The 26494-nt window shown below is 41.7% G+C and overlaps 1 protein-coding gene across 2 annotated transcripts; it reads right to left on the reverse strand.

The window, feature by feature from the left end:
• Positions 1-1175: 1175 nt before the first annotated feature.
• LOC101687036 (cationic amino acid transporter 3-like) lies at positions 1176-25423 on the reverse strand. 2 transcript variants are annotated; one of them, XM_045073245.1, is made up of 2 exons: positions 25277-25423; positions 1176-3815 (listed from the first exon to the last, which is right to left on the reverse strand). In XM_045073245.1, the coding sequence occupies exon 2, from the start codon at positions 3658-3660 to the stop codon at positions 1828-1830; it is 1833 nt and encodes a 610-aa protein (XP_044929180.1). In that variant the 5' UTR covers positions 3661-3815; positions 25277-25423; the 3' UTR covers positions 1176-1827. The 2 variants fall into 2 exon arrangements, with proteins under 2 accessions (XP_044929180.1, XP_044929181.1); XM_045073246.1 differs by lacking the exon at positions 25277-25423 and adding an exon at positions 4461-4500.
• Between the last annotated feature and the right edge of the window lie 1071 nt (positions 25424-26494).

Raw genomic sequence — 26494 nt, forward strand, 5'->3', positions numbered from 1 at the left:
AGCCTGGGGATTTTCAGCATGGGTATTGAGTTCAAAGCCAAAGTGCTTTGTGCTCAGAGGAAGGCTCTGGCTCCAGTCTACGTGTGCATGCTATGTTGTCCCCTCACACAGCCAAGGCTCAAGCTACACATTCCGCTCAGTGTGCTCTGAACACTGTTTTGTTTTCTTGTGCTTTTTGTGGTGTCTTTCTCTCTCAGTACAGTATCTTCCTCTGTGTATGCCCATGTGTGGCAAATCCTATCTGTTCATGGGGAGAGCCAACTAATCCCAATGCCATTCCTTTATAAAGCCTTCTGTTTTCACCAATCAATCCTCATCTCTGTGCTGGTCACAAGTGGTCATCCTCCATTCTAAATTCACAAGACACTTCATTTGTATGTTACTAATGATAACACTTTCTAATTCTGTTACTCTATGCCTTACCCTTTGTATTAGAATATAAGCTCCTTAAGAACAGAGGTCATATTTCATCTTTTTTTTTTTTTCTTTTCTGGTTTCTTTCATTCTTTCTTTTTTTGTTGAAATGTAGTTGGCATACAGTATTGTCATATTACTCTCAGGTGTACAATATGATGATTCAACAATTCCACACATTTCTCAGAGCTCATCAAAATAAGTGTACTCATATATTCTTCATTCCCTTTATCTGTTTTACCCATTCCCTTATCCTAACCACTTTGGCAACCTCCAGTTTGTTCCTTGTGTTGAAGAGTATGGGGTGGGTTTTTTTTTTTTTTTTGGCTCTCTTTTTAGTTTGTTAGTTTTATTTCCTATGTAAGGGAGAAATCGTATATTTGTCTTTCTCAGTCTGACTTATGTCACTTAATGTATACCCTCTATGTCTGTGTTGTTATAAATGGTAACATTTCATTCTCTTTTACAGCTAGGTAGTATTCCACTGTGTATGTGTGTGTGTATGCACATACTACTACATCTTCTTTATCCATTCATCTGTCAATGGATGCTTGGGTTCCTTCCATATCCAATTGTAAATAATGCTGCAATAAATATAAGGGTGCCTATGTCTTTTTGAATTCATGTAAGCACTTCTTCACAGAAAAGGAAATCATCAACAAAACAAAAAGGCAACCTATTGAATGGGAGAAGATTTGGCAAATAATATATCCAATAAGGGGTAATACCCAAAAGACATAAAGAACTTACACACACACAATAAAAACAAATCCAATTTTAAAATGGGCAGAAGACCTAAATATTTTTCCAAAGAAAACAAAGAGATGACCAACAGACCCATAAAAGGATATTCAGCATCACTAAACTTCAGGGAAATGTAAATAAAAACTACAATGAAATATCACTTGATTTCCTCAAAATACCTACATCTAGGAAGACAAAAAGTATTAGAGAGGATGTGGAGAAAAAGGAACACTTGTGTACTCTTCTTGGGAAAGTAAATCAATGCAACCACTGTGAAAATGGTACCAAGATTCCTCAAAATATTAATAATAGAATTACCATATGATCCAGTATTCCCACTACTGGATATTTATCCAAAGAAACAAAAACATTTTTTCTTTTTTATTATAATAATTTTTTTTTAAAAGCCAGCAAGCAGCTACAGACACAAGTAAAAGGAGACAGAAAAAAAAAGGGGGAGGAAGAGAAAACACACGTCCTTCACAACACAATGAATACAGAGCTCTATTAGTGTTCTCCCACCAACATGCCATGGAGGCATAGCTTTGTATGTGCTCAGAGGTACTCTCCGTCATTGTGCAGAGGACCACACAGCATTCGGGGTGATGATGTCAAATCAAATATGTATTGGCACTGCTGAGTTCAAGGTCTAGAGTTTGGGCCCCAACTTCAATGGGGCTGTGCAACCAGGCTGTGCTGGATTCCATACGTGAAGTAGATAACAAACCCAATCAGCATCCAGATACAAACTGGGGCCCAGGTGACAGCTGACATCTGCGTCATAAGGCAAACATTCACAGAGATGCTCAAGACTGGGAGGAGAGGCACAGCAGGGACCTTAAATTGAAGGGGAGTGGAGCTCTGTGGCTGTCTCCAGATGACCCCAGTGATCCCAGTGATGAGCACCAGGAGCAGCACAACCACCGTGATCGGCCCTGGGTCTCCAGAAAGCAGACCTGGCCAGTGGGCCAGCACCAGGCAGAGGAGAGTCAGCAGCAGAACAAGCAGTGAGGAGCAAACAATGACAACCTGGCCAGAGAGCAGAGTGGGGGTGGGGCTGTCTGGAAAAAATAGTCCTCGTAGAGTCAGCTTCTCTGTGGAAGGTGCAGTCTCCTCCTGCTCCTGTGTTTGATTTCCCCCATTCTCCTCCTGCATCTGTACTTCATTTCCCCCCTTCTTCCTCTCAGGTTGATACCTGACAATGAGAACACAAAAAGCCATCAAGGAATAAGCTAGCAGGGTCCCAATTGACATGAGTTGCAGAAGATCAGCAAGTCTCAAGAAGAATGCCATGATTGCTGCAATAATGCCAAAGATCACAGTGGCCATGACGAGCATATAGGTGCCAGTATGGATTCTGGCAAGGACAGGGAGCAGGAGGCCATCCTCTGCCATGACATATATCAACTGACGTATGGGGAACATATAAACCAGGAGCCTGACAGAAAGACTACAGAGGAATACCAAAGCTACAGCATAGTAGGCAGGGTCCCAGCCAATATGGAGAAAAGCCTCAGGCAAGGTGCTCATAGATTGAATCTGATAGTAAGGAACCATAAGTGTAAGGGCTGCAGAGACACCAAAATACACCAAAACACAGATGAGAAGTGACATCACAATGCCCATGGGGATGGAACGCTGGTGGTTCTGGGCTTCTTCAACTCTGGTAACAATGTTGTCGAAACCTACAAATGTATAGAAACAGGTAGCTGATCCATGGAGAATCCCCGCAAAGCCAAAAGGCACAAATCCTCCAGAGCCCAGAGGGCCCAAGCTAGAGGTGCCATTGAGTTCATCCTTTCTGTAGTCTTGTTCTGTGAGCTTCCAGTTATGCAGGTCCCCCTTAATGAAGCCAGAGATGATGACAAAACTGAGAATCAAAAGTCTCACCAATGTGACCACTTTGGTTAGCAGCATCAACTCCCTAAACCTCAAAGTCAGTAATCCAATGAGCAAAAACACAATGCCCACAATAAAGAAGCCTATAATCTCTGCAAGGACCTGGGGAAAATGCAATAAGATGTTTTCACGCAGGGACTGAGAGATCTGGTACCCAAACATGTTGTCAAAAGCTGACATCCAGGCACAGACCATATTGGCTGTATCAGCAACATAGGAGAAGATGAGGTTCCAGCCAGTGATGAAGGCCCAGATTTCACCTACAGTGACATAGGCGTAGAGATATGCAGAGCCAGAAAGGGGAATCCGTGCACTAAACTCTGCATAGCACAGTCCAGCCAATAATGAAGTTAGACCTGCCACCAAAAAACAGATCACAATGGATGGTCCTGCTTGATTACCGGCCACCTCACCAGCCAGGATATACACACCTACACCCACTGTGAGGTGCACACCCAGGGACACTAAATCCAGAGTGCTCAGTCTTCTGTCAGAGTCAGTCTTAGTCACATCTTGCTCTAGCATTCGTCTGCGTACCAGCTTTTGACTGAATCTGTGAAGTGTCTCCCACGGCCTTCTAGCTGGAATTGAAGAGGATTCCATATCAGAGATCTGTAGCAAGTTCAGGTTGCTGAGTGTCTCAGATCAGGTTCTGTGAGGCTGAGTTAGTGTAGTTGGCTTGGGGCTCCTGAATTCCATCACTCAGGCTTCAGGCTGCTGCTTCGTATTTTTCTTATATGTGCTGTCGCTCCATATGCCTAAGTAAGCAATAAATATTTACTGAACAATGGCGTTCAACCAGTGCTCAAAAGTCACATGTCACCTGTTGCAGCCCAAGTATCACAGAAACTAACACCAAAAGACATAAAAAAAAAATCAACAGGCAGGGCACCTGGGTGGCTCAGTCATTAACTGTCTGCCTTCAGCTCAGGTCATGATCCTGGGTCGTGCGATTGAACCCCACATTGGGCTCCCTGCTCAGCAAGGCACCTGCTTCTCCCTCCCCCACCCTCCCTGCTTGTATTTCACTCTCTTGCTGTCTCTCCGTTAAATAAAAAAATAAAATCTTTAAAAAAAATAAAAATAAAAATCAACTGACTCTCCCAGAAATAAAAACCAACTGACTTTCTCCCCACATTCTCCTGTTGTGCACCCTACATGACATAATCCTATTTGAGTTCCTCTAAGTCATGCGGGTTCATGTACTAATTAAGCTGTAAGACTCAACAGGGCATGAATGTACTGTGCAGTTATTCATATACAGGATATGCATGGTACTTGAGCATGAGTTATGACTCATTAATTCACAGACTAGTGGTCCTTGTTACAATTACAGAATCACTTTTAAAATATAATCTAAGGTTAGAATACAAATATTGGTCCACTGGTCTTAAAACCCTTACCCCAGTTCCCTGGGTGGCTCAGTTGGTTAATCATCTGTCTTCGGCTCCAGTAGTGATCCCAGGGTCCTGGGATTGAGTCCTGCATCGGGCTCCCTGCTTGGTGGGGAGTATGTTCCCCCTCTGCCTCTGCCTCTCTCTCTCTCTGTCTCCCATGAATGAATGAATGAACGAATGAATGAACAAATAAATAAATAATAAAATCTTTAAAGAAAGAAAACAAACCCTTACCCCAACATGAGTTAGCCAAGGTCAGGTGGCACTTTGCCACCCCTTTCTCCTCATTCTGCATCATCATTTAGCTATGCTGATGGCCAAGAATGTATAGTCTTCCCCTTCCCTTTATCCACTTGGCCCACAGGGGTGTTATGAACAGAGAGGAAGAAGGAGAAAGGGGCAAGACCTTCATAACCACCTGCAAGAAGGAGAGGACTAGGCTATATGGGAAGGAAATACTGGAGAAATGATGGCAGCAGCCAACCCAGGGTTCAGGACTGAGATGGGAGGGGAGCCAGAAAGGTAGTTTCATGAATTCCAAAATTCAGTACATCTCACCCAAATCATCCAGGCAAAATTCACTATAATTTTTATGTCCTCAGACATGAGAGTGAGATCCAAAGGGAGAAAAATAAGTCATCTAGCTCAGAAGCTCATGACCAAAACAATTCCTTTGTTTCCTCCTCTCTGGGTTCCAGGAGAGAAGGCGAATTCACTTCTTTGGACAGTCTCTTCACTAGCACCATTGTGCTCTATACACACCCTGTGATCTCAGCTGCCAGGGTCCTGGAGAATCTGCTCTGCTCTGTGAGCTTGTATTAAAACATTCACTTGTAACCTCCTATTAATTTTTCAGATGGAGTCATTTTTAACTAATTCAAAACATGCTCTCAGCATGCCAAATATATTTTCTTAATGAAGGAACTGGCATGAGGGTCCTTCTTCCCCCTCCTCTCCTGCTACATTCAAATGGTTTCCTCCTCAGGGGAGAAAGGATCGGGAGTAATAATTCACAGCCAAGCCCCACAAAGGAGTAGTGAAGAACGGAGAAAAGAAAGACATGCAGCCCCCCACTACCCTTCCTACTCATGCTTTGTTTTGAGAGAATTTTAGGAAATATTGTCAGAGGTTTTTAAAGATAGAAAGATCAAGTCAAAATTGAGAAGTCATCTCTATAGTGACCACAAGGAACCCTTGAGTTATGGGTCAGATCTTCTGTCTACTAATCCATCTCTCCAGACTCCTTATTTGCCACTTAACAGCTCCAATGTTATGATTTACCAACAATAATGTGTGAGAGATAAGGAGAGCCAATTATTCACTCATGGAACCTGTCTATATTAATAAGTGTTATTGAGGTGTCCCCCACCAGCCCCCAGGCTTCAAACTCTTCAATGGTTCCCCACTGCCTTTCCTTCATAGTCCCTCCTTCCTTCATAATATGACTTGAGCTAATTTCTCTAGCCTCATCCCCTCCCCAGTTCCTGCTCCAGTTGAAAATTTCTACACTCACCCTGTTCCTTTGCCTTTAATGACATTTTGGCCCCTTCATGTAGCCAAACCCCACTTCTCTTTCAGTTCCCAGCTTAGAAGTTACTTCCTCGGAAATCTCCCCTGACCCTTATGTTGCCCTTTCAATGTGTTCTTATAGCACCTGGCTTCCCCCATGTGCCATTGATACTAAGGTATCTAAATTCCAGGCCAGCTGCCTGTCTCCTCTATCAGACTGATGTAGATGCTCATAAGTATTTGTTAACCAAATGACCACACTGAGAAGAGAAACCCAAAAGAGCATACAGTCTAGAATTCATATCTACTTGAGTTTGAAATAATACTTCGTAGCCAAGCAGCTTTTATAATAACTGGCTCAGGTAAAGATATGGATGGTATCACCTTCCTTGAAGAAGCCAATCAAAATGAAAAATTTGAGTGGAAAACCTTGACTACACATCATTCATGGAAGCTATAAGCCACACATAAGTGATAAAGAATTGCTTCCTTTTGAGGACACTTGTTTTAAAAATATGAGAATGTCTTGGGTTATAGGCAACTAATAACCCATACCCAGTTAGAGAAACTTCATGTTCAGGCCCTATAATCCAGGCAGGATGTCTTAAGGCAGAGGTTCTCACTTTGGGGGACAGAGGGAGGCATAATGAAGACACCTGGGGACATTTTCAAACTTCAGATCCTCTCCCTAGGAGATTCTTGTCCACTAGCCCTATACTTCCCATGACTGCTCTAAACCACACAAGTGACAAGAAACTGTCCTCAAGTTCAAGGGGAAGGGATTCTAGAAGTTTCCTTTACAGGAAGGCAGCACAGTTGAGTCGTTAGGAGTAAGGTTCTTCAGGTAGACTGTTCAGGTTCAAATAGCACCTCAACCTCCCATCTGGTGACTCTGGACTAATTAATTCTCCTCTTGTGGCTTTAGTTTCCACAATAGTTGAATAGTCAAGTAAATACCATCTAGGATAGTTGTGAGGAGTAAGTGAAATGATGCCTGCAAAGTTCTTAGTTCAGTGCTTACCAAAAAATATGGAAATAATACAACTTACCTAAGATTTAATATTGAAATCTGATCTGAAGTCCCCCAAAGTTGGTAATACTTAGTTTTTATAAAGGTCTAGCTTCAAAAATCATCCACTAAACAGTCGATCCCTGTTTGTTAGCCCTGATGAAACAATGAAATTAGTATATTCCATATAATTTTCCCTAAAATTCAAAGGACTCTAACTGGATACCTTCAAACATGCTGGTCCTAAACACGTGAGGGTCCTAGGCTCACTGAGTTAGACCAGGAATCAAAAAATGCAAGGCTCAAATACAATGATAATGATGATGATGATGATGGTAATAGTCTCTTTGCCTGCAGATGCCTCGTCTTATTTCTGGAACAGGCAGTGCTGGGTACTATAGATGTAAGAACAATGAACACTATGGCAGAATTTTACATGTGAGGTCCTGGCCCTTCCTCGTGACTACATGAACTCGGGAGTTTGCTCACTTTCTCTAAGCCTCGATCTCCTCATCCACCAGGGGCCTCACCTGACCTCCCTCATTGGATCAGCATGAGAATTCAGTGAGGAGATAAAAATCATCACACAGTTGGTGGGAATGTCACTGGGGCACCATCCTGAAGCACTATCCAAGTGGAATTAAGAATGCACACACCCTCCCATGAGGTGCACACTCCAAAGAGACTCTCCTGAGTCCATAAGGAGCCCATGTGAGCACATTCATCACAGGATTGTTTGTGGTGGCAGGAAGTGGAAGCTGTGTCAGCGACTATTCCTAGAGGAATAGATAAGTAAAATATGCCATATGTACATGATGAAATGCTGCACTGCAGTAAGAGATAATGAAGCAGATTTACAGACAGCAAAATTTGGGTAGATCTCAGAAACTATGTTAGGTACCAAAAGTAAAGACAGAATAAAGTGTATGGCACAATGCCTTTTCTTTTTTTTTTTTTAGATTTTACTTATTTATTTATTTGAGAGAGAGCTTGAGAGTTGGGAGGGCAGAGGGAGAGAGAGGAGTAGACTTCCCACTGAGCAAAGAGCCCAGTGGACACTTGGGGCTCCATCCGAGGTCCCTGGGATCATGACCTGAGCTGAAGGTAGATGCCTTACACACTGAGTCACCCAGGCACCCCTAGCACAATGCCTTTTAAGACAACCAAAAAACATTGTAGATTTGTCATGGATACACCTATATCTGTTAAAATGTCAGGACATACCTCTGTCCGTTTTCTTCCACTGGTTTCCCTTTTTATTCAGACTAAAGCCGAAGTGTGTATTTACAATGACCTATGAAGTCCTACAGTATTTATCACTGACCCTGATACCATTTAATCTCTGTTTCTCTCTCTTCCTACTCATTTCTCTCTAGGCACTGGCCTCCTAACCATTCTGGCCTCCTCAAATACCAGGTAAGACCCTACCTCAGGGCATTTGCACTGGCTGTCCTCTATAAATGCATCACTTCTGGCCCAGATAGCCACATGGTTGCTTTCTTTTTCTTTTTTTAAAGATTTATTTATTTGACAGAGAGAGAGAGAGAGAGATCACAAGTAGACAGAGAGGCAGGCAGAGAGAGAGGGAAGCAGGCTTCCTGCTAAGCAGAGAGCCCGATGCGAGGCTCGATCCCAGGACTCTGAGATCATGACCTGAGCCGAAGGCAGTGGCTTAACCCACTGAGCCACCCAGGTGCCCCACATGGTTGCTTTCTTAACTGAATTTGGTGAAATAGCAGGATTATTGGCACGGCCTTCCTGAATCATCACACACACAACTGCAATCTGCTCCTAACCATAGACAGCAGACATGATCCCCAGCCTTTCTTTTTTTCCCCCCTAGTATTTGTCACTATTTAAGATACTGTATCTTTTACTTATTTATTTCTTCATGATTTGTCTCCCTGAAAAGGAATGTAAGTTCCAAGAAGCAGGGAGCTTCTTTCCCCCACTCCTTTACTCCTGGCTGTATTTCCCATACCTACAATTGTGCCTGACACATAGTCCATCACTGTATTTGTTGAATGGATGAGAATATATTACTACACATAGTTAGTTATGTGTAGTATGGAAGAGCATTTGTTAAATACGTTAAAGGAAGTGTCTCCACTGAGAAGAGGGAATGAGAATAGAGAAAAGGATGAAGAGGAAAATAAAATGCACTAAAAAGGGCCCTGACTAGAAGTGATGGTGCAAACATGCCATGACTGATAGAGGGACTGACTCCACTCTGTGCACTGCAGGTTCAACATGGGAATTTTGGGAGATAATGTTGTGAGAGGACCTGGTACAGAGCCTGATAAATGGTAGACATTCAGTAGATTTAATGGGAAGGGGAACCGGAATCCTGTGATGGTCAGGATATGGAGAATACAAAGAAGGAATACCAGCCAGTAAGAGGGTTCAGAACAAGGGAAGATGGGGCACCCCTCCTACTAGTTCCCTCTGAGCCCATTTCCTTTTTCCCAATTCCTCTTTCTCCATCAGGTCATTCAACTGTCTTTGGAGGATCCTGTAGTTGACACTAAGGATGCTTTTGCCGTGTTTCTCTCTCTGGGGAACCATCCCCAGCCATCTACCTCCCTACAAAGATACAACAGTGGTTCCTAACATTTGTTGAATCACAGACACCTCTGAGGATAGTCATCTTGGAAAAAAAAAAAAGTCATACACTCTTCTGAAGTCCATCCATGGACCCTGAGCAGGAATCTCAGAGGAACATCATCTGAGTGTCAGAGTCGGGGCGGGGGGTGGGGTGGTAATGACTGATAATTGTTGTTTTCCTCAGCTGTGTTGTGCAGGGTGGTCTTTGTGTTCTTCCCACCTTTACTGAAGATGAGGGAAAGTGGGCCTACAGACAAAGTATGAAAATACTAGAGAAACGGCCCAAAGAACAGAACATCTGGGAATTAAATAATATTTTATGACTCCAACAGAAGCAGGCAGGACAAATTAAAAAGCAGACTTACAGAAAAGAAGGCAAAGCCATGATTGTGAATCCTGAGAGAGCCTACCACAAATCCAACTTATAACAACACAGAAAAACATTGTCCTTAAATGCCATGTTCAGAAATGCTCAATCTCTTTGCAATAATCGGTGATAATTTCAATAGTTTCTATTCAGTCCAGACTCTCTGACCTAGTGGTCATAGCCCCATCCCAATGCTCTCCCTACCCTCAGGCTCACCTCCTTCCTGTCTCAGCTCCTCACATCCTAACTTACCCTTCGTATGAAGCCTTTGGCCTGGGTAATTTACCTGCTCTTTCAGGAATGCCTCCCTCACTCCTTTCTGTCTAATCTTAACCATCCAGCTCTTCTCAATCATATTCTACAACATTTTCCCCTATGTCTAGGAAGGTTTTCCTAAGTCATCCTGACTAACCACCATCTCTATCAATTACAACATGCAACTGATCCTCAGTTGAGAAATTTTCCCTTTCTGATTGCTGGTGTCCTGGGTATGTCACTTAAATTCAGGATCTATATACCTCCTCCTTCTGAATTCCACACTCTCATCCCCAACCCTCACTACTGTGGACAAGGATCTGTTCATAAAAGTAGCAAGCACCACACCCAAAGAAACATTTAGGACAGAGAAAATGAATATACAGGTATATCGACTGACCATATATCTTGAAATTCCTAGAAGAGGCATTATTTTGTTTTGTTTTTTTGTTTGTTTGTTTTGTTTCTTAAGAAACAGAGAAAGGACCAAACAGAGGTGAAACAGGAGACTAAAACATGTACACCATGTATTTCAGGAGGATTTCCTGGGGGTTTCCTAATGGGGCCCTGGGTCTATGAATCTCAGTTTCATTAGTAAATGGTCTCTCCCAAAGGAAGTGCTTGTTCAGGGGATGTGTTTTAAAAAATGCAGAGAGTATGCTGAATGAAATAAGTCAACAGAGAGAGTTAAGTATCATATAGTTTCTCTTATTTGTGGAGCATAAGGAGTAACATGGAGGACAAGGGGAGATGGAGAGGACAAGTGAGTTGGGGGAAATTGAGGTGGGGGAGACCAACCACAAGAGACTGTGGACTCTGAGAAACAAACTGAGGGTTTTGAAGGGAGGGAGTTGGGAGGGTGGGTGAGCCTGGCGGTGGATATTACGGAGGTCACGTATTGCGTGGAGCACTGGGTGTGGTGCACAAACAATGAATTCTGGAACACTGAAAAGAAATTTAAAAAATAAATAAAATTTTTTCAAAAATGCAGAAGGGGTCAGGGAACATGAAGCCAGCTTGTATGAATTCCATAATGGCTGCTGCTCCCCCCACCTCCTTTCTTCTCTCTGTGTTTCTCTGTGTCTGAGCTCCTTCCAAACTCCAAAACAAAAGTCCATTCCATGTTGCCCAGAAGAACACTTGTCAGGTCCAACAATCCATCCATAAAATTGGATGCTATCTTTCTTTCCCAGCCAGCCTCACCCACTCTCCATTGTCCTGGAGGTCACTGTATTCACTCCACCATCTCTAGGAAGGCTACTATCCTTTTCAAAACATTTCTCCAAGGCACTAAGTTCCATGGCTACCCTGGTAGAGAGTTAACACTCCTACCATCAGGAAGTTGGCCTTGTAGCTCCTCCTGAATAGTTTCAAAGGTAGTTTGGACACCTTTGTTTTGCTAGAAGCTTTAGAAATACTTGAGAAAGAGGCTAATGAGGCTATTCAATAATTATTTTTCAAGTTCCCAAAGTTAAAGAGAAGTGGAAATTAAATGAAACATCTCCAGAGATTATAGAAATCCCTTTGTATCCAAGCACTGCTCTTTCCTGATTCCCCAAATATACCAATGATCTCATTTTCCTTAAAATTTCAGACCATGAGGGTAGGAGAAGAATAAATGAAACAAGATGGGATTGGGAGGGAGACAAAGCATAGGTGACTCTTAATCTCACAAAACAAACTGAGGGTTGCTGGGGGGAGGGGGGTTGGGAGAAGGGGGGTGGGGTTATGGACATTGGGGAGGGTATGTGCTTTGGTGAGTGCTGTGAAGTGTGTAAACCTGGCGATTCACAGACCTGTACCCCTGGGGATAAAAATATATGTTTATAAAAAATTAAAAAAAAATTTTCAAACAATGAAGCTCCAGAAGCAATCAAATCAGTGGCTTCCAAACAAGTATAGGGTCTTTTGGATAGCTGAGCTTCCCCAGAGTTTCTTTTTTTTTTTTTTTTCAGATTTTATTTGCTTATTTGACAGAGAGAGATCACAAGTAGTCAGAGAGGCAGGCAGAGAGAGAGAGGGAAGCAGTCTCCCCGCCGAGCAGAGAGCCCGATGCGGGACTTGATCCCAGGACCCCGAGATCATGACCCGAGCGGAAGGCAGCGGCTCAACCCACTGAGCCACCCAGGCACCCTTCCCCAGAGTTTCTGAAGCCCTAATTCAAGCATCCTTGAACCTCTGGTAGGGGGTAATCAGAAATATGAGAGTACAGGCTTTGAGTTCAGGGTGAGAGCTTCGAATTATAGTAAGTATGGTGCATGCGTATGCCAACACTTCTTTAGTGGAAACAGGTCAGAATACATATGAAAAGGTAAAGAGAACAAAAGCCACCATAGGGCCCCTGGGTGACTCAGTCATTAAGCATCTTCCTTCTGGTCAGATCATGATCCCAAGGTCCTGTAATTAAGCCCCACATTGGGCTCCCTGCTCAGCGGGAAGCCTGCTTCTCCCTCTTCCACTCCCCCTGCTTGTGTTTCCTCTTTCACTGCCTCTCTGTCAAATAAACAAATAAATAAATAAACTCTTGAAAAAAAAATAACTGCTAAAGAAAAAAAAAAAAAGCCACCATGAAAACTGGGGCTGTGTATCTCATATCCAAGGGTAGAAAAAATTATCCAACAAAATCAAATGAAAAATGGAATCTTCACATTTTCTCTTTCTGTTTGCATCTTCTCTAGAAGTCTGTGTCCAATCAGGGTCATTTATTTATTCATTCAACAAATATGTTGGCCCTATTTATTCAGTACTATAGATAAAGCAGCAGAAAAAAACCACAAAAATCCCTCCACTCAAGTTACTTACATTCCTGCAGTAGGAAAGCAAACAAAAAACAAAAAAGTAATAGAAATATATATTGTGCTAGATTTGCAGCTAGTGCTGTAGAGAAAATGAAAGTAAGAAAAGGTTAGGATGTCCTCAGAGTGGGTTTTATGATTTTAAAATGTGTGGTTCAAGACAGCCTCATGCTCACACTCTTGTGCAGCCGTCATGACCATCCATCTCCAGAACTTGTTCATCTTCCTCAGCTGAAGCTTTGTACTCATTAAACAGTAACTCCCCATTCTTCCCTCCCCACAACCCCTGACATCCACCATTCTACTTCGTCTTTATCAATCTGACTACTCTAGGTGCCTTATAAGTGAAATCCTACAATATGTCCTTTTGTGACTGGCTTATTTCACTTAGCATAATGTTTTCAAGGTTCATCCATGTTGTAGCAGATGTCAGAATGTCCTTCCTGTCTAAGGATGAATAATATTACATTCTCTGTATGTCCTCCATCTTGTTTATCCATTTATCCACTGATAGGCATGTGGGTTGTTTCACAGATTAGCTATTGTGCAAAATGCTGTTATGAATATGGGTGTACAAGTATCTTATGGAGTCCTTGCTTTCAAATACTTGGAATATATATCCAGAAGTAGGATTTCTAAATCACATGAAAGAAGTATATTTAATTTTTTGAGAAATTACCATACTGTTTTCCACAGTGGCTGTACCATTTTACATTCCCACCAGCAATGCACAAGTATCCCAATTTCTCTGCATCCTCATCAACGCTCATGTTCCTTCGTTTTTGATTTTGTTTTGTTTTGTTTTTGATAGGGGCCATCCTAATGGGTGTGAAGTGGTATTTGGCTAGTTTTGAGGAATAACAATGAGGCCTGGGGGGCCAGGACACAGTGAATGAGGGGGAAGCAGTAGGGGATGAGGACAGAGAGAAAGCAGGAAGCCAGATCCTTCACTTATGGTCTGAGAGTCATTGTGAGGACTTTGGCCATTACTCCTGGTGTGATGGAAACCCTAAAAAAGTGACAGGTTCACGTGTTGTCTATCAATTTTCATGTTCACAGAGCTAGATATTGGGCTCCCAAACTAAGGAAAGGCTTCCCCCGAGTTTGAAAATAAGGCATGAAGACAGGTTTTGCAGATCCTGTATGTATAGATATTGATGCTTCTGACAACACATTGAGGGCTGAACAAGCTGTGTGCTTCCATCTGTCTCCCTTTCCACATGCCAAAGAAGAGATGCCATACAGCTAGCCATGGGGGAGTGACATGATGGGTTGTTTTCACTGAAGCTGTTTATGGATAAACTCTAGGCAGATTCACAGGTTGCCTCAAGTCATAGTCCCCAACTCATTTCCCTTCTCTGTGGGCTCTTTGCATAAGTCCTGGGTTACTTTTAATCCTTCAAACATGTATAATAAAAATTGGGGTAAGATCAAAGAGAAGGCTGCTCTTCCTCCTCTCCTCAGAAAATTAATAAATCTAAGGGGCAGGGAAAGTCTTAGGTCATCCATCCATTGTGTTCATTCAATAAATACTATGCACCTTCAAAATGCCAGTGCTAGTGCTTGATGATACAGACACAATGGGGAGGAAAAAGGCCTGATCCTTCCTACATGGCACTCATTGTTGTTAACATATTCTCATATAATATTCCTGCCAAATATGTGTGAGCTGAAATCTAGTGCTAAAAACAATCACTTTACAAAACAACTTTCTACATAAAGTTGACTTTCTATAAAACAACTGACCTATGCTGTTCAAAACTGTCAATGTCAAGAATGGCAGGTTGAGGATCTGTTGCAGATTAAAGAAGAATAAAGAGACAGGACAATGAGATACAATGCAGAGCCCTGGATTGCACCAGGATCAGGGAGAGATATTTTAGGATAAAAAAAAAATGGAAAAATTAACAAACTTTGAATATGGACCATATTTCATACCTATATGTTCACACAAACATTGGAGAGAGCAAACAAATATGGCAAAATATTAACAATTGATCAACCCTGGGGGGAAAAATGGGTATTAATTGTACTTTCTTACAACATTCAGAGTTTTGATATTTTTCAAACTAAAAATGTAGTAGGAAAATGAGAATGTCCCATTTGTAAAGGTTATGGATTCTCCTTCCCTGAATTCTCTTTATAAACCAATAGGCCTGAACTCTAAGAGGCATTGGGGAACATGTGCAGAGGCTGGAGGCAGAGAACAATGGTATCTGGCAAATAGGGTTATAAGGTATATATGCAAGACTTAGGGCTATGGACAGAGGGGTTAAAGAGAAAGAATTTGAAAAGTTGCAAGTAACGCACAGATGTGGTTTCACTGAACCCAAATAACAACCCAATGAAATGAGTATTATTCCACTTACAGACTGAGAGGTTAGACAACTGTCCCAAGCTCATACAGCTACTTTAAAGAAAAGATGGAATTTCAGCCTGGTTCTTTCTTACTTCAAAGACCATGTTCTTTCTCCTGTGGCACTCTATTTCCACGAAAAGTCAAGACTCTAGGGCATGATAATTAAAGGAGTATTTGAGCCAGTTCTTATCTTTCTTTCCAGGTAATCCTCTGCTGATGTTTTTCTTTACTTCCAAAATACATACTAACATGCCAGAGCTGGAAGTCCTGGGACCATTAAATCTGAAAGCTCTATCTAAACAGTGTCCTACTAAAATCCAAAACCTAATCTAGGGCCAAAATAACTCTGGACTATCTTTTTGTTTTTTAATTTAAATTCAATTATCCAACATGTAGTACATCATTAGTTTCAGATGTAAGATTCAATAATTTTTAAAAATTTTTTAAATATTAAATTCATTTATTTATTTTTTAATAAACATATAATGTATTTTTATCCCCAGGGGTGCAGGTCTGTGAATTGCCAGGGTTACACATTTCACAGATTCAATAATTTATCGATTGCGTATAACACCCAGTGCCCATTACATCATTTACCCTCCTTAATGTCCACCACCCAATTACCCCATGCCCCCATCCACCTCCCCTCTAGCAATCCTCAGTTTATTTCCTATAGGTAAGTGTCTCTCATGGTTTTTCTCCCTCTCTGATTACTTCCCATTCAGTTTCCCTCCCTTTCCTTAATGGTCCTCTGCAATGTTTCTTATATTCCACATATGAGTGAAACCATATGACAACTGTCTTTTCTTATTGACTTATTTTTCTCAGCACAATACTCTTCAGTTCCATCCACATCTATGTATATGGCAAGTATTCATCCTTTCTGATGGCTGAATAATATATTGCATATGTGCCACATCTTCTTTATTCATCAATCTGTCGATGGACATCTGGACTCTTTTCATAGTTTGGCTATTATGGACATTGCTGTTATAAACATTGGGATATAGGTGGCTCTTCAGATCACTCTATTTGTATCTTTGGGGTAAACACCTAGTAGTGCAATTTCTGAGTCACAGGGTAGCTCTATTTTTAACTTCTTGAGGTATCTCCATACTGTTTTTTTTTAATTTATTTTTTATTTTCAGCATAACAGTATTCATTATTTTTGCACTACACCCAGTGCTCCATGCAATCCGTGCCCTCTATAATACCCAGCACCTGGTACCCCGACTTCCCACTCCCTGCCCCTTCAAAACCCTCAAATTGTTTTTCAGAGTCCATAGTCTCTCATTGTTCACCTCCCCTTCCAATTTCCCCCAACTCCCTTCTCCTCTCTATCTCCCCATGTCCTCCATGCTTTTTTTATGCTCCACAAATAAGTGAAACCATACGATAATTGACTCTCTCTGCTTGACTTATTTCACTCAGCATAATCTCTTCCAGTCCCGTCCATGTTGCTACAAAAGTTGGGTATTCATCCTTTCTGATGGAGGCATAATACTCCATAGTGTATATGGACCACATCTTCCTTATCCATTTATCTCCATACTGTTTACCAGAGTGGCTGTACCAGCTTGCATTCCCACCAACCATGCAGGAGGCTTCTGCTTTCTCCACATCTTCGCCAACGTTCATCGTTTCTTGTCTTGTTAATTTTAGCCATTCTGACAGGTTGTGAAATGGTATCTCATTGTGGTTTTGACTATCCTTTTAGATGCCAAGAAGGATTCCAATGGATTCCTGTACCTATGCCAATAGATACAGGATTACAGCTAATCATAATTCCTGCCTGCCACTTTAGCTCGTCTCCTTTTGCTTGGCTGTTAGCGGAAATATAGGATAATCCATCTCTAGAGGCCAAATATAAGTCATTCTCCCAAACTTCCTTTCATTATCCTATTGTTTTTACATTCTATTTCAAATATGTTCTAGTCACTGCCTCAGATTTAAGAAGAAAAAGAACCATCTTCAGTGCAGTTAAAATGTGCCAGAGGGAAAAAAAAAATTGAAACCTTGATTTACTATGTAATGGAAGGTGGGGTTGGAGCAGACATTTTCTAAAATGTGAGCCCAATAGTAGGAAGATAGTTTCAATTTCCCTGAAAATCTAAATACCTCCTGGTTTGGTCTTCCCAAACCTCAGCAACCCATGGCTTCCAGATGCTGCTGGCACACATCATTAGTGAACATCTGTTACAAAAGACAGCCCATCTGGAACAAAAGAGGATAGGAAGGCAGATGGTGCCAGTTGAATGAGGGTAGTTTAACAAAACATCTTTTTAAGCTTCCTATTGCACTTGGCCATTTGCTCCCTAGACATGGCTGCCAATCAGGAGCATATGGAAATGTTTCCGAGAAAATAGCAATCTCCTCTCTGTGCCTAACCCAGAAGAACCTATATCAGAAAAATTCCAGCTTCCAGTCACTCCAAAATGTGATACCACATCCCACAGCTATAACATCAGAGTAATGCTGGAAAATAGATTTCAGCTATGTCAGATTGATCATTCTGGCTTGACTATTGTTGACAACCAGAGTTTACCTAGTAGAATATATAAAATGGGCACTAGTGTTCTGCATTTTGACCCATATCTGTAATCAACTCTAAGCTCACAGCACCGAGGGCATTGTTAGTATTTCTTAATCAAAGATGGAAAAAAGCACAAAGAACAATGGGTATCAGGAATCAGTAAGACATCTTTGTCTATTTTTTAATCTCCTCATTATTTTTTAATGTTATTAATGAATATGCACTTGAGATAAGGAATAATTGGTATTCTGAACATGCTATTAGCATAGGAAGATCAACAGAGAAGATAAAGAATTGCCTCTATATTTTGGTTTCAAAAACAAGAAAATCACAAATATGTCCAGAAACAAGAGGACTGACAAAGCTACTTTTATGGGTCCTAATTTTAATCAGGGAAATTGCATAATGATTTGGAATAAATCTGAGAAATTCTGACTGAACTCATTGGTTTCAGATATTTGGGGGTCACCAACCTAGCCCTCAATTCAATTCAAATGAAGTCATGTAGACATTTTGCACCTTGTTCACACTAGACATCTGTAGTTCCTATAGTTTGCAAGCTCTGGATACCCAGGGCCAGCCTCCTACCATGCTCCTTGGTCCACCCTTCTGGTCCATAAATTTGGTAACTCTAAACAATGAGATCCTCTCAGCTCTCACTCAGATTCACCCAGCAGCCATTACAGAGTGCTGCCCTTGAAGCAGGACAAAGCCCTAAATCAAATTCTTTTTGATCACTACATTGCACCACATAACTGAAATGTGAGTGCTATCTCCTTCTGGAAAATGACACTTTCCTCAGGTCCTAAAAAGACATACAAATGCAGACAAGGACCCATACTCACACACATAGACATATGCACTCACAACCAGACCTGTTCTCTATTAAACCTAACTTCGTTTTTTAAAATAATTTTTATTCTTATTTATTTATTTATTTATTTTTTAAAAGATTTTATTTATTTATTTGACAGAGAGAAATCACAAGTAGATGGAGAGGCGGGCAGAGAGAGAGAGAGGGAAGCAGGCTCCCCTCTGAGCAGAGAGCCCGATGCGGGACTCGATCCCAGGACCCTGAGATCATGATCTGAGCCGAAGGCAGCGGCTTAATCCACTGAGCCACCCAGGCGCCCCTAAAATAATTTTTAAAAGATTTTATTTATTCATTTGACTGAGAGAGAGCAAGCACAAACAGGGAGGGGCAAAGGGAGAAGGAGAAGCAGGCTCCCCACTGAGCAGGAAGCCTGATGTGAGGTTTGATCCCAGGACCCTGGGATCATGACCTGAGCCAAAGGCAGAAGTTTAACTGACTGAACCACCCAGAGGCCCTTAAATCCAAACTTCTGAGATTGTATTTCTAAATCTTCTCACTATTCTTGTACCACTAACTCCGACCACTAACATTTCTGTGGCTCCTGCTCAAACAGGACAAATCTTTCCCCACACACGCACATCTTGCTGGCATCAACATCAGCTCTCACACGGACTGTTCCTCCCTACCTAGAACATGCTCTTTCTAAACCCTGTTTGATATGAACCTCCTTCCGGAAGTGCTGGTCATGCCCAATATCTGATCTCTCCAGTATGCTGTCCTTGGTCCCCGCTCTCCCCTTATTAAGGTCCACTGGTAAACTCACTGTCCTAGAACTCTGCACTGGGAAAACACCCAGTTAGGGAAAAGGGCACAAGTAGTAGGTAAGAGGTGGTACCCAGGAGCAGAGCTTCTGTCTGATGACACTCTCAGCTTGCCTTTCCTTTCCCAGCCGAAGCCTGAGGTACAAAGAGTTAACTGGCCACAGCCAAGGAAGTACCCTAGGATGTACAGCCCAGTTTGGTGAAGCCAGAGTCTGACACAGGAACTGAGACCCAAGTCTCTTTCGCCACAATGAAAGGAAGGTAAAAAGGAAGTAACTCAAGTCAGCCAATTATGGTCTGCTCCAGTGTCATCTCCTTGATGTGCAACAGCTGAAGAGACAACACAGAATTTTATTACTTTCACTGCTTTACTTTATTTGGAAAATAAGTCACCTAATGCTCTGACATCAGGCAACACGACACGACACTCAAACTGCAATAACTACATGTAAGGATAGCTTGCAGACGGGAGGAGCGTACGATAGTCGATTGATTGAAGGGTGTGTGGAATAGGAATTCACTTGTTTCAGGATGATAAGGGATTGAGTATTCATGAAGTGCCCTTATATTGTAAGCTCTTAGAGAAAAGAATTTTCTCTATTTGTTATCATTTTTCAGATACTGTCTGTAAATAACTACACAGATGGGTTTGGTGTAGTTTAGGTTGGGTCTAAAGTGAGAAACTGGATTGTACCTCAAGTTGAAGCCACAAAGCGTTTCTAAATGAGAAAGAACAAATCCAATCTATTAAGGATCTGAATTTTAACTAAGCATAAATGAACACAAACACAAATTCCAAGTAAGAAAATTCCAACATGGCACTGATTCTCTGTGCAAAAGAATTCAATCAAATACAACATTTTTTCCCCCTAAATTATCAACACCACCACCATTACACCCAAATCATCATTCACTCAGTTATGCAGAGTGCAAATAGAAAATTCTCCCTCCTGAGAATGTAAAATTAAGGGTATTTCTCGAACACCTCTGAAGCTGCCAAACCAAATAAAAGATACATAAACTATGAACCAAGAAGTGTATTCCTCTATCAGAAATGAACAGTCAAGACAAGGGCATGTCAGGATCCCAGATGACTTCCTATTTGATGGAAGGTAGGAGTAGGAATACCTCATATTCCAGTGCTGGTAAGACTAGCAAGTATCTTCTGTGTATCCTGCTCTGGTCAGTCTGAGAAGGCTGCATGAAAGGTGAGGAATTACTCCATCTTGGCATTGTGTATAAATGTTTCCCAGGAAAACATCAAATTCAAGCTACATCTTCAGTTTGAGCCATGATCCAATAAATAGAGTCTCTTTAGGCCTTCCTTCCATGGCCCCCACCAAAAGCACAAAACAAGATCCACCACACCTTGAACCAGTAAATCCATTTACCCAAATAGATGGAACTAGTTAAACATGTTCTACAGATATTACCACAGGTCTAGATACCAAAATGTAATAATAATAATAATAATTATATTTAATATTGTATATTATTATGTATTATATTATTATAAAATGACTATATTATATAGTAGATATAATATTATATAATATATTATATATTATAACTATATATTTATAATAATTATATTTTATTATAATAATTATATTTATTTCATTATATAATATATAATATAAATAATATTTATATACAATTATGTATTGATGTCATTTATATATAATAATTAGTTTATATATTATATAATGATTTATTTATATATTATATATAATAATTATATATAAAATATAATATAATAACTATTATATTTATTATTTTCAGTTTGGGTCACTGCAGGAAAGGAAAACAGAAAGAAACTATTGCAGTAGTAGTAAATGTGCAATTTCTCCCCTGAGGAAAGGGAAGTATAGGTCAGAGAGCTTCCCTGAAACACTGGAAAGAAAGCTGAAGTAATCAAATTCAGCCCCTACTAAAGAAAACAAATATCCAGGGCACCTGGGTAGCTCTGTGGGTTAAGCATCTGCCTTAGGCTCAGGTCATGATCCCCGGGTTCTGTGTTCAATTCCCCACATTGGGATCCCTGATCTGTTTCTCCCTCTCCTTCTGTCCCTCCACCCCCTTCTGTGCTCTCTCTCAAATAAATAAATAAATAAATAAATAAATAGCTAAATAAATAAAATCTTTAAAAATAAAAGAAACACTAGTTAAAAAAAGAAAATAAATATCCAGACTTATCTTCCAGGAGTTTTCTGAGAACTTCACCCAATGAATCACCAGGCATCCTCTGACATATGTTCTTACTTATTCTGTTTGCATATTATTTGGAACAAGCCTTTGTTTCCCTTTCAAAAATAAAAGCTCTGTAAGGTAGAACCTGCTTTGTAGTCTCTCCATGAGACTAAAAACTCTAATTCTGCATGTAAATTTTGCTAGGTGCAATGAAACTTAAACTTGAAGGTAAGGCAGCTCCCAAACTGTCTGCCCATTAGACCAAGAGGAAACACAGCCACCTCCTACAAGTCACCTCCCTACCCTAGCACCCCAGCACTACACCTGTCAAATGCCATCCCAGCCTGGCAGAGGCTGAATTCCAAGTCAGTGAAAATCTGTTGTGATGCAGACTAACACTGTTCCACACCAAATCCATCCCGCCAAATGTAGCCCCAAATCTATGTAGATAAGACCAAAACATTTTTGCTTCCTTCCCACTCTACCTATGGAGTCCCTGCTACAAGCACACACTACACTAGTATCATTGCATAATTATTTGGGTCAACAAGAAAGCAGCCAGAACTTCTCTAGAGGCTGTATGGACTCCATATTGCCCAGTATCATTCTGGGATGGTTGTGAACAAGGCAGCTTTTCGTAGTCCTTTTGTGTAACTTCAAAGAGGACAGAGTTAAACGCAACCTTCCTCATTCATTAATTTGAAACATTCAGTTTCAGTCACAATCCAGTGTTGGAAATTCTCAACATTTCTATCACACCAAAACAAGATAACTGGATAAGTCAGAAAACCTGAGCTTTGGCTTCTAGAGGTCTTCAGAAACTAAATGGGCTACCAGAAAGAATCAGAATGAGATTTTCCAAGCAAGATTAGAAAGAAAGCTGGAAAGCCAGGAAGGGTGTGCAAATAAAGGATTAGAAAGTGATGTGATTGGAAGAGATTATGCTGAGTGAAATAAGTCAAGCAGAGAGAGTCAATTATCATATGGTTTCACTTATTTGTGGAGCATAACAAATATCATGGAGGACAAGGGGTGTTAGAGAGGAGAAGGGAGTTGGGGTAAATTGGAAGGGGAGGTGAATCACGAGAGACTATGGACTCTGAAAAACAATCAGGGGTTTGAAGGGGCGGGGGTAGGAGGTTGGGGTACCAGGTGGTGGGGATTATAGAGGGCACGGATTTCATGGAGCACTGGGTGTGGTGAAAAAAATAATGAATACTGTTTTTCTGAAAATAAATAAATTGAAAACAAAACAAAACAAAAAAAAAGTGATGTGATACATTGATTTCAACAGTGAAAGTCATTTTTTTCTTCTCTCTCTGATTCTCAAATTCTGTTGCTCAACCTTCATCCTGTCAACACAAAACACCTAATCAAAGTCCTCAGGAACAAACAATAGAAGGAAATCCATCTGCCTGTCCACCTTATTTTCTAAACCATATCTATAATTTAGGAAGGCTTTTGTCTACAATGAACACGGATCCATGCTCATTTTTTTTCCAGGAAGCCTTGCTAAACAGCTTCCCCCCCACCCCAACCTCAAATCCTTTCCTTTCTTTGTAAGCACAGAATCTAGAAATCCATCCAGTGTTTCCATCCATCACTATACTTGGTCTCCACTTTTAAACTAGCAGTTGTGAGTGGTCAGAGCTCCTTGTCCTTCTTCCATGCACTTACTCCCAACACACACCCTCAGTAATACACTGCATACAGTGTGGCTTAGGAAAAGCCAGCTGTCTCCCTGGCTATCTTCCTTCACATCTTTACATGCATCCTCGGCTGGCTCTCTGTCCTCTCTCCAGAGAGTGTTTGGTCCTCTCATAACCCTAGATAGCTGCTCCACAGGGCCACCTGCTACCTTAGAAAGTTAACCTGTTTGTTATGTTGTAGGAAAGACACCACATCGTATGAAAGTTGCATCCTGCCTCAAAGTCCTGAGCTGCTCTCCAAATATAAATCCGTATGGGTTTTCCACCAAGACACATCTGCCTCACCCCAGCTCAGGCAACATAATCTACAACAAAGAGCTTCCACCTCCACTTTTTAAGCAACACTCTTTATCCCTCTTCCTAGTTAGTTCTCATTCCCATTCTGTTTTGTGATTTCTGTGATAATCAAAGAAAAAAAAGACAGGAATAAGGTAAATGAACATAATCCAAAGATCGTATTGATCAACTTGAAATATACTAGGTAAAGAAATTTGCCTTTCCACATGATTTTGCTTTAACCAAAGGTAAAAGGAATCTGCCTTCTGGAAGCACATAACACCTATCAATTGATAATAGACAGAAGTAGCTCAAGAACTGTTAGATGGCAGGAGAAAGATGACCTAGAAATACCCATTCACCACATGTAATAATAACACCGGTGTCATGCATGGACAAGTGTTGTCTGGGCTTCTGGTGTTGGGGTGTGGCCTACAGTGTTCATGCTGGTGGGGTAGGGAGGAGAGCAGAGAACAGTTAAAGCCTCCAAGGGCCGTTGAAATTTAAGAGTTGCAAATATGTTTTGTGATAACAGCAAATTGACTCTAGAAAACCCAGTGTATCAAAGACCATGAGTCGGTCACACCCCACGGACCTTGGTAATCTTCCCTCCTACAGTCTGACCTGGCCTATAATCAATTCCCACCACAGATTTTTAAAAATTAGATAAAAAGGGGCACCTGGGTGGCTCAGTTGGTTAAAGCCTCTACCTTCAGCTCAGGTCATGATCCCAGGGTCCTGGCATCAAGTCCCACAACGGGCTCTCTACTCAGCAGGGAGCCTGCTTCCCTCCGCCCCCTGCCTGCCTTCCTCTCTACCTACTTGTGATCTCTGTCTGTCAAATAAATAAATAAAATCTTTAAAAAATAAAATAAAATTAGATAAGAAAATCAGGGAGATATCTTCAGAAGCTGTAAAAAATAGATACTCAGTTCCTTGAGCCTGGAGGAAGAAACCCCTCAAATCCTCTCTGGTGATCAGGGACCCCCTTATCACACTGGACTATTCTGCAAAGTCTACACCAATGTTCTCTTTAAGAAGACATGACACAGAGACTTTCAGACTCTCCAGTGACAAAGGAGGCAAAACATGGAGGAGGCAGGCAGCAAGCCAGATGGAAGAATCTTCATTGACTCAAAGAACTTGTCTAAGCATACTATGTGCAGGGCCCTGTGGGAGAGACAAAGATGAAGAAAGCAAGCTCTGCATCAGGTCAGAAAGGAAAGACTAGGAAGGAGGGCAGGGCTAAGAGGTGAGAAGAGTGCTGAAGGAGAAGTGTCAAGGAACAAGCCCCCTTAACTCATATTTTCCTCAGTAGAGGTGAGAACATGTCTGGTCTAGAGGAGAACAGAGTGTAGGCCTCCAAATCATTCTGACCACAGCAAACCTCCCTGTCTTTCCCAAACTCACAAAACTTCTGGTGTGCCCCCCAACCCAAAGTCTATCTCTGGCACCATAAAATACCCTCTGCTGAAACTCCACAGGACTTGGACTGCCAGAAGCACTCCAAGCCCAACCTTCTTCCTCTATGGCTCTGTCTCACTTTTCTTGACAACTCTAAAAACAGGAGAAATCACTTACTTCTGGGCTTTTTCTGCCTTAGAGGAGAACGGTCTGAGAAGGAAGTGCAAGTCAAATCCAGGGAGGGAGAGGAGCTTGGCCAACCAGAGTCAGGACTTGGAGTGGAGCTCAGCCTGTGGCCCCTGGGAAGCAGGGCCCTCAGGAGGTGGGGCCATGGGCAGGAAGGGCCCTGGTAAGGTGGGGCTTGCTGGGAGGCACTGCCATTGGGGAGGTGTGGCTTCTGGGAGGTCTAGGCTTTGGGAAGTTCTTTAAACAAAGAAAGAAGCACCCATTAGCTCCTTTCTCAGAATATCCTTTGTTTCTCTACCATCACCATCCATCCCTGTCCCCTCACTCATGTTTCCCACCAGTCCACAAATAAAACTAAAAGGGAACTGGCTTAAGCTTCCCCATGAGGGATTCCTGAGACAATCACTCAGCATCCCTAGCACACTCTAACTGAATATGCATTGAGCACTGTGCTGTCTGAAGTGAAGAAAAAGATAGAGACCCTTCCTAGAGAATTTGCAGCTCTAGATATTCAAAATATCCAAGACCCTGAAACAGTGACCAAAGGAAGGCACCTCCTCCTTCCAGGAACATTAGTCTTCAAACACAGGCAAGATTTCACAGAGATAGAGAAGACCTACTTAGAGACCCAGGGCTCTGCATAAGTGATGGGGCCAAGAAGCCATGAGTCTCAAGGTAAAGGGGCATTGTTGCTTCTACTTGATACAGCTGACATGCCTCTAAACCCTAAATTGCAAGCTCTAAAGACAGGGGAGGATGTGGAGGCAGAGGAAAGAAGGATTGCAGCAGGACTCTAAAGGGACAGAATCTACACTAACTATACAAACACGGAGCATTGAAAGTGGAGTAGAAAGAATTGTTCCTGATTTCAGAAGAACTTCCTACAAATCACACTTCCCCTGCCCTAACACATCTGCAGGAGGCCTGGACCAAGGGCACTAACTGAGCACCTCCTGTGTTCCAGGTGCTGTGCTGGCTGGGGGAGGAGAGGCCCAGCCAAGACTACAGAGCCAGAATTCCTAGAGGCAAAGCGGGCAGGCAGGACTGGAAGGACGGCTGTCATGACAGAAGTGTAGGAGAGGGGCATCTGGGTGTTTGATCTGTCTGTTCCAACAGTCCTGGGCTGTCTTTCCCTGCCTCAAGCTGAAATTTTCCCAAATGTGCCTCTGCTTGCCAGAAAGAAGGGTGAGTGCTGGGGGAGGGTTTCCC

The sequence above is a fragment of the Mustela putorius genome, unplaced genomic scaffold, assembly GCF_011764305.1.
Source record: "Mustela putorius furo isolate JIRA1106 unplaced genomic scaffold, ASM1176430v1.1 tig00537227_pilon_pilon_pilon, whole genome shotgun sequence".
In the NCBI taxonomy this organism is placed as follows: domain Eukaryota; kingdom Metazoa; phylum Chordata; class Mammalia; order Carnivora; family Mustelidae; genus Mustela; species Mustela putorius.

Coding starts and splice junctions, on each gene's coding strand:
- LOC101687036 (XM_045073245.1), bottom strand. CDS start 3,660: ATGGAATCCTCTTCAATTCCAGCTAGAAGGCCGTGGGAGACACTTCAC.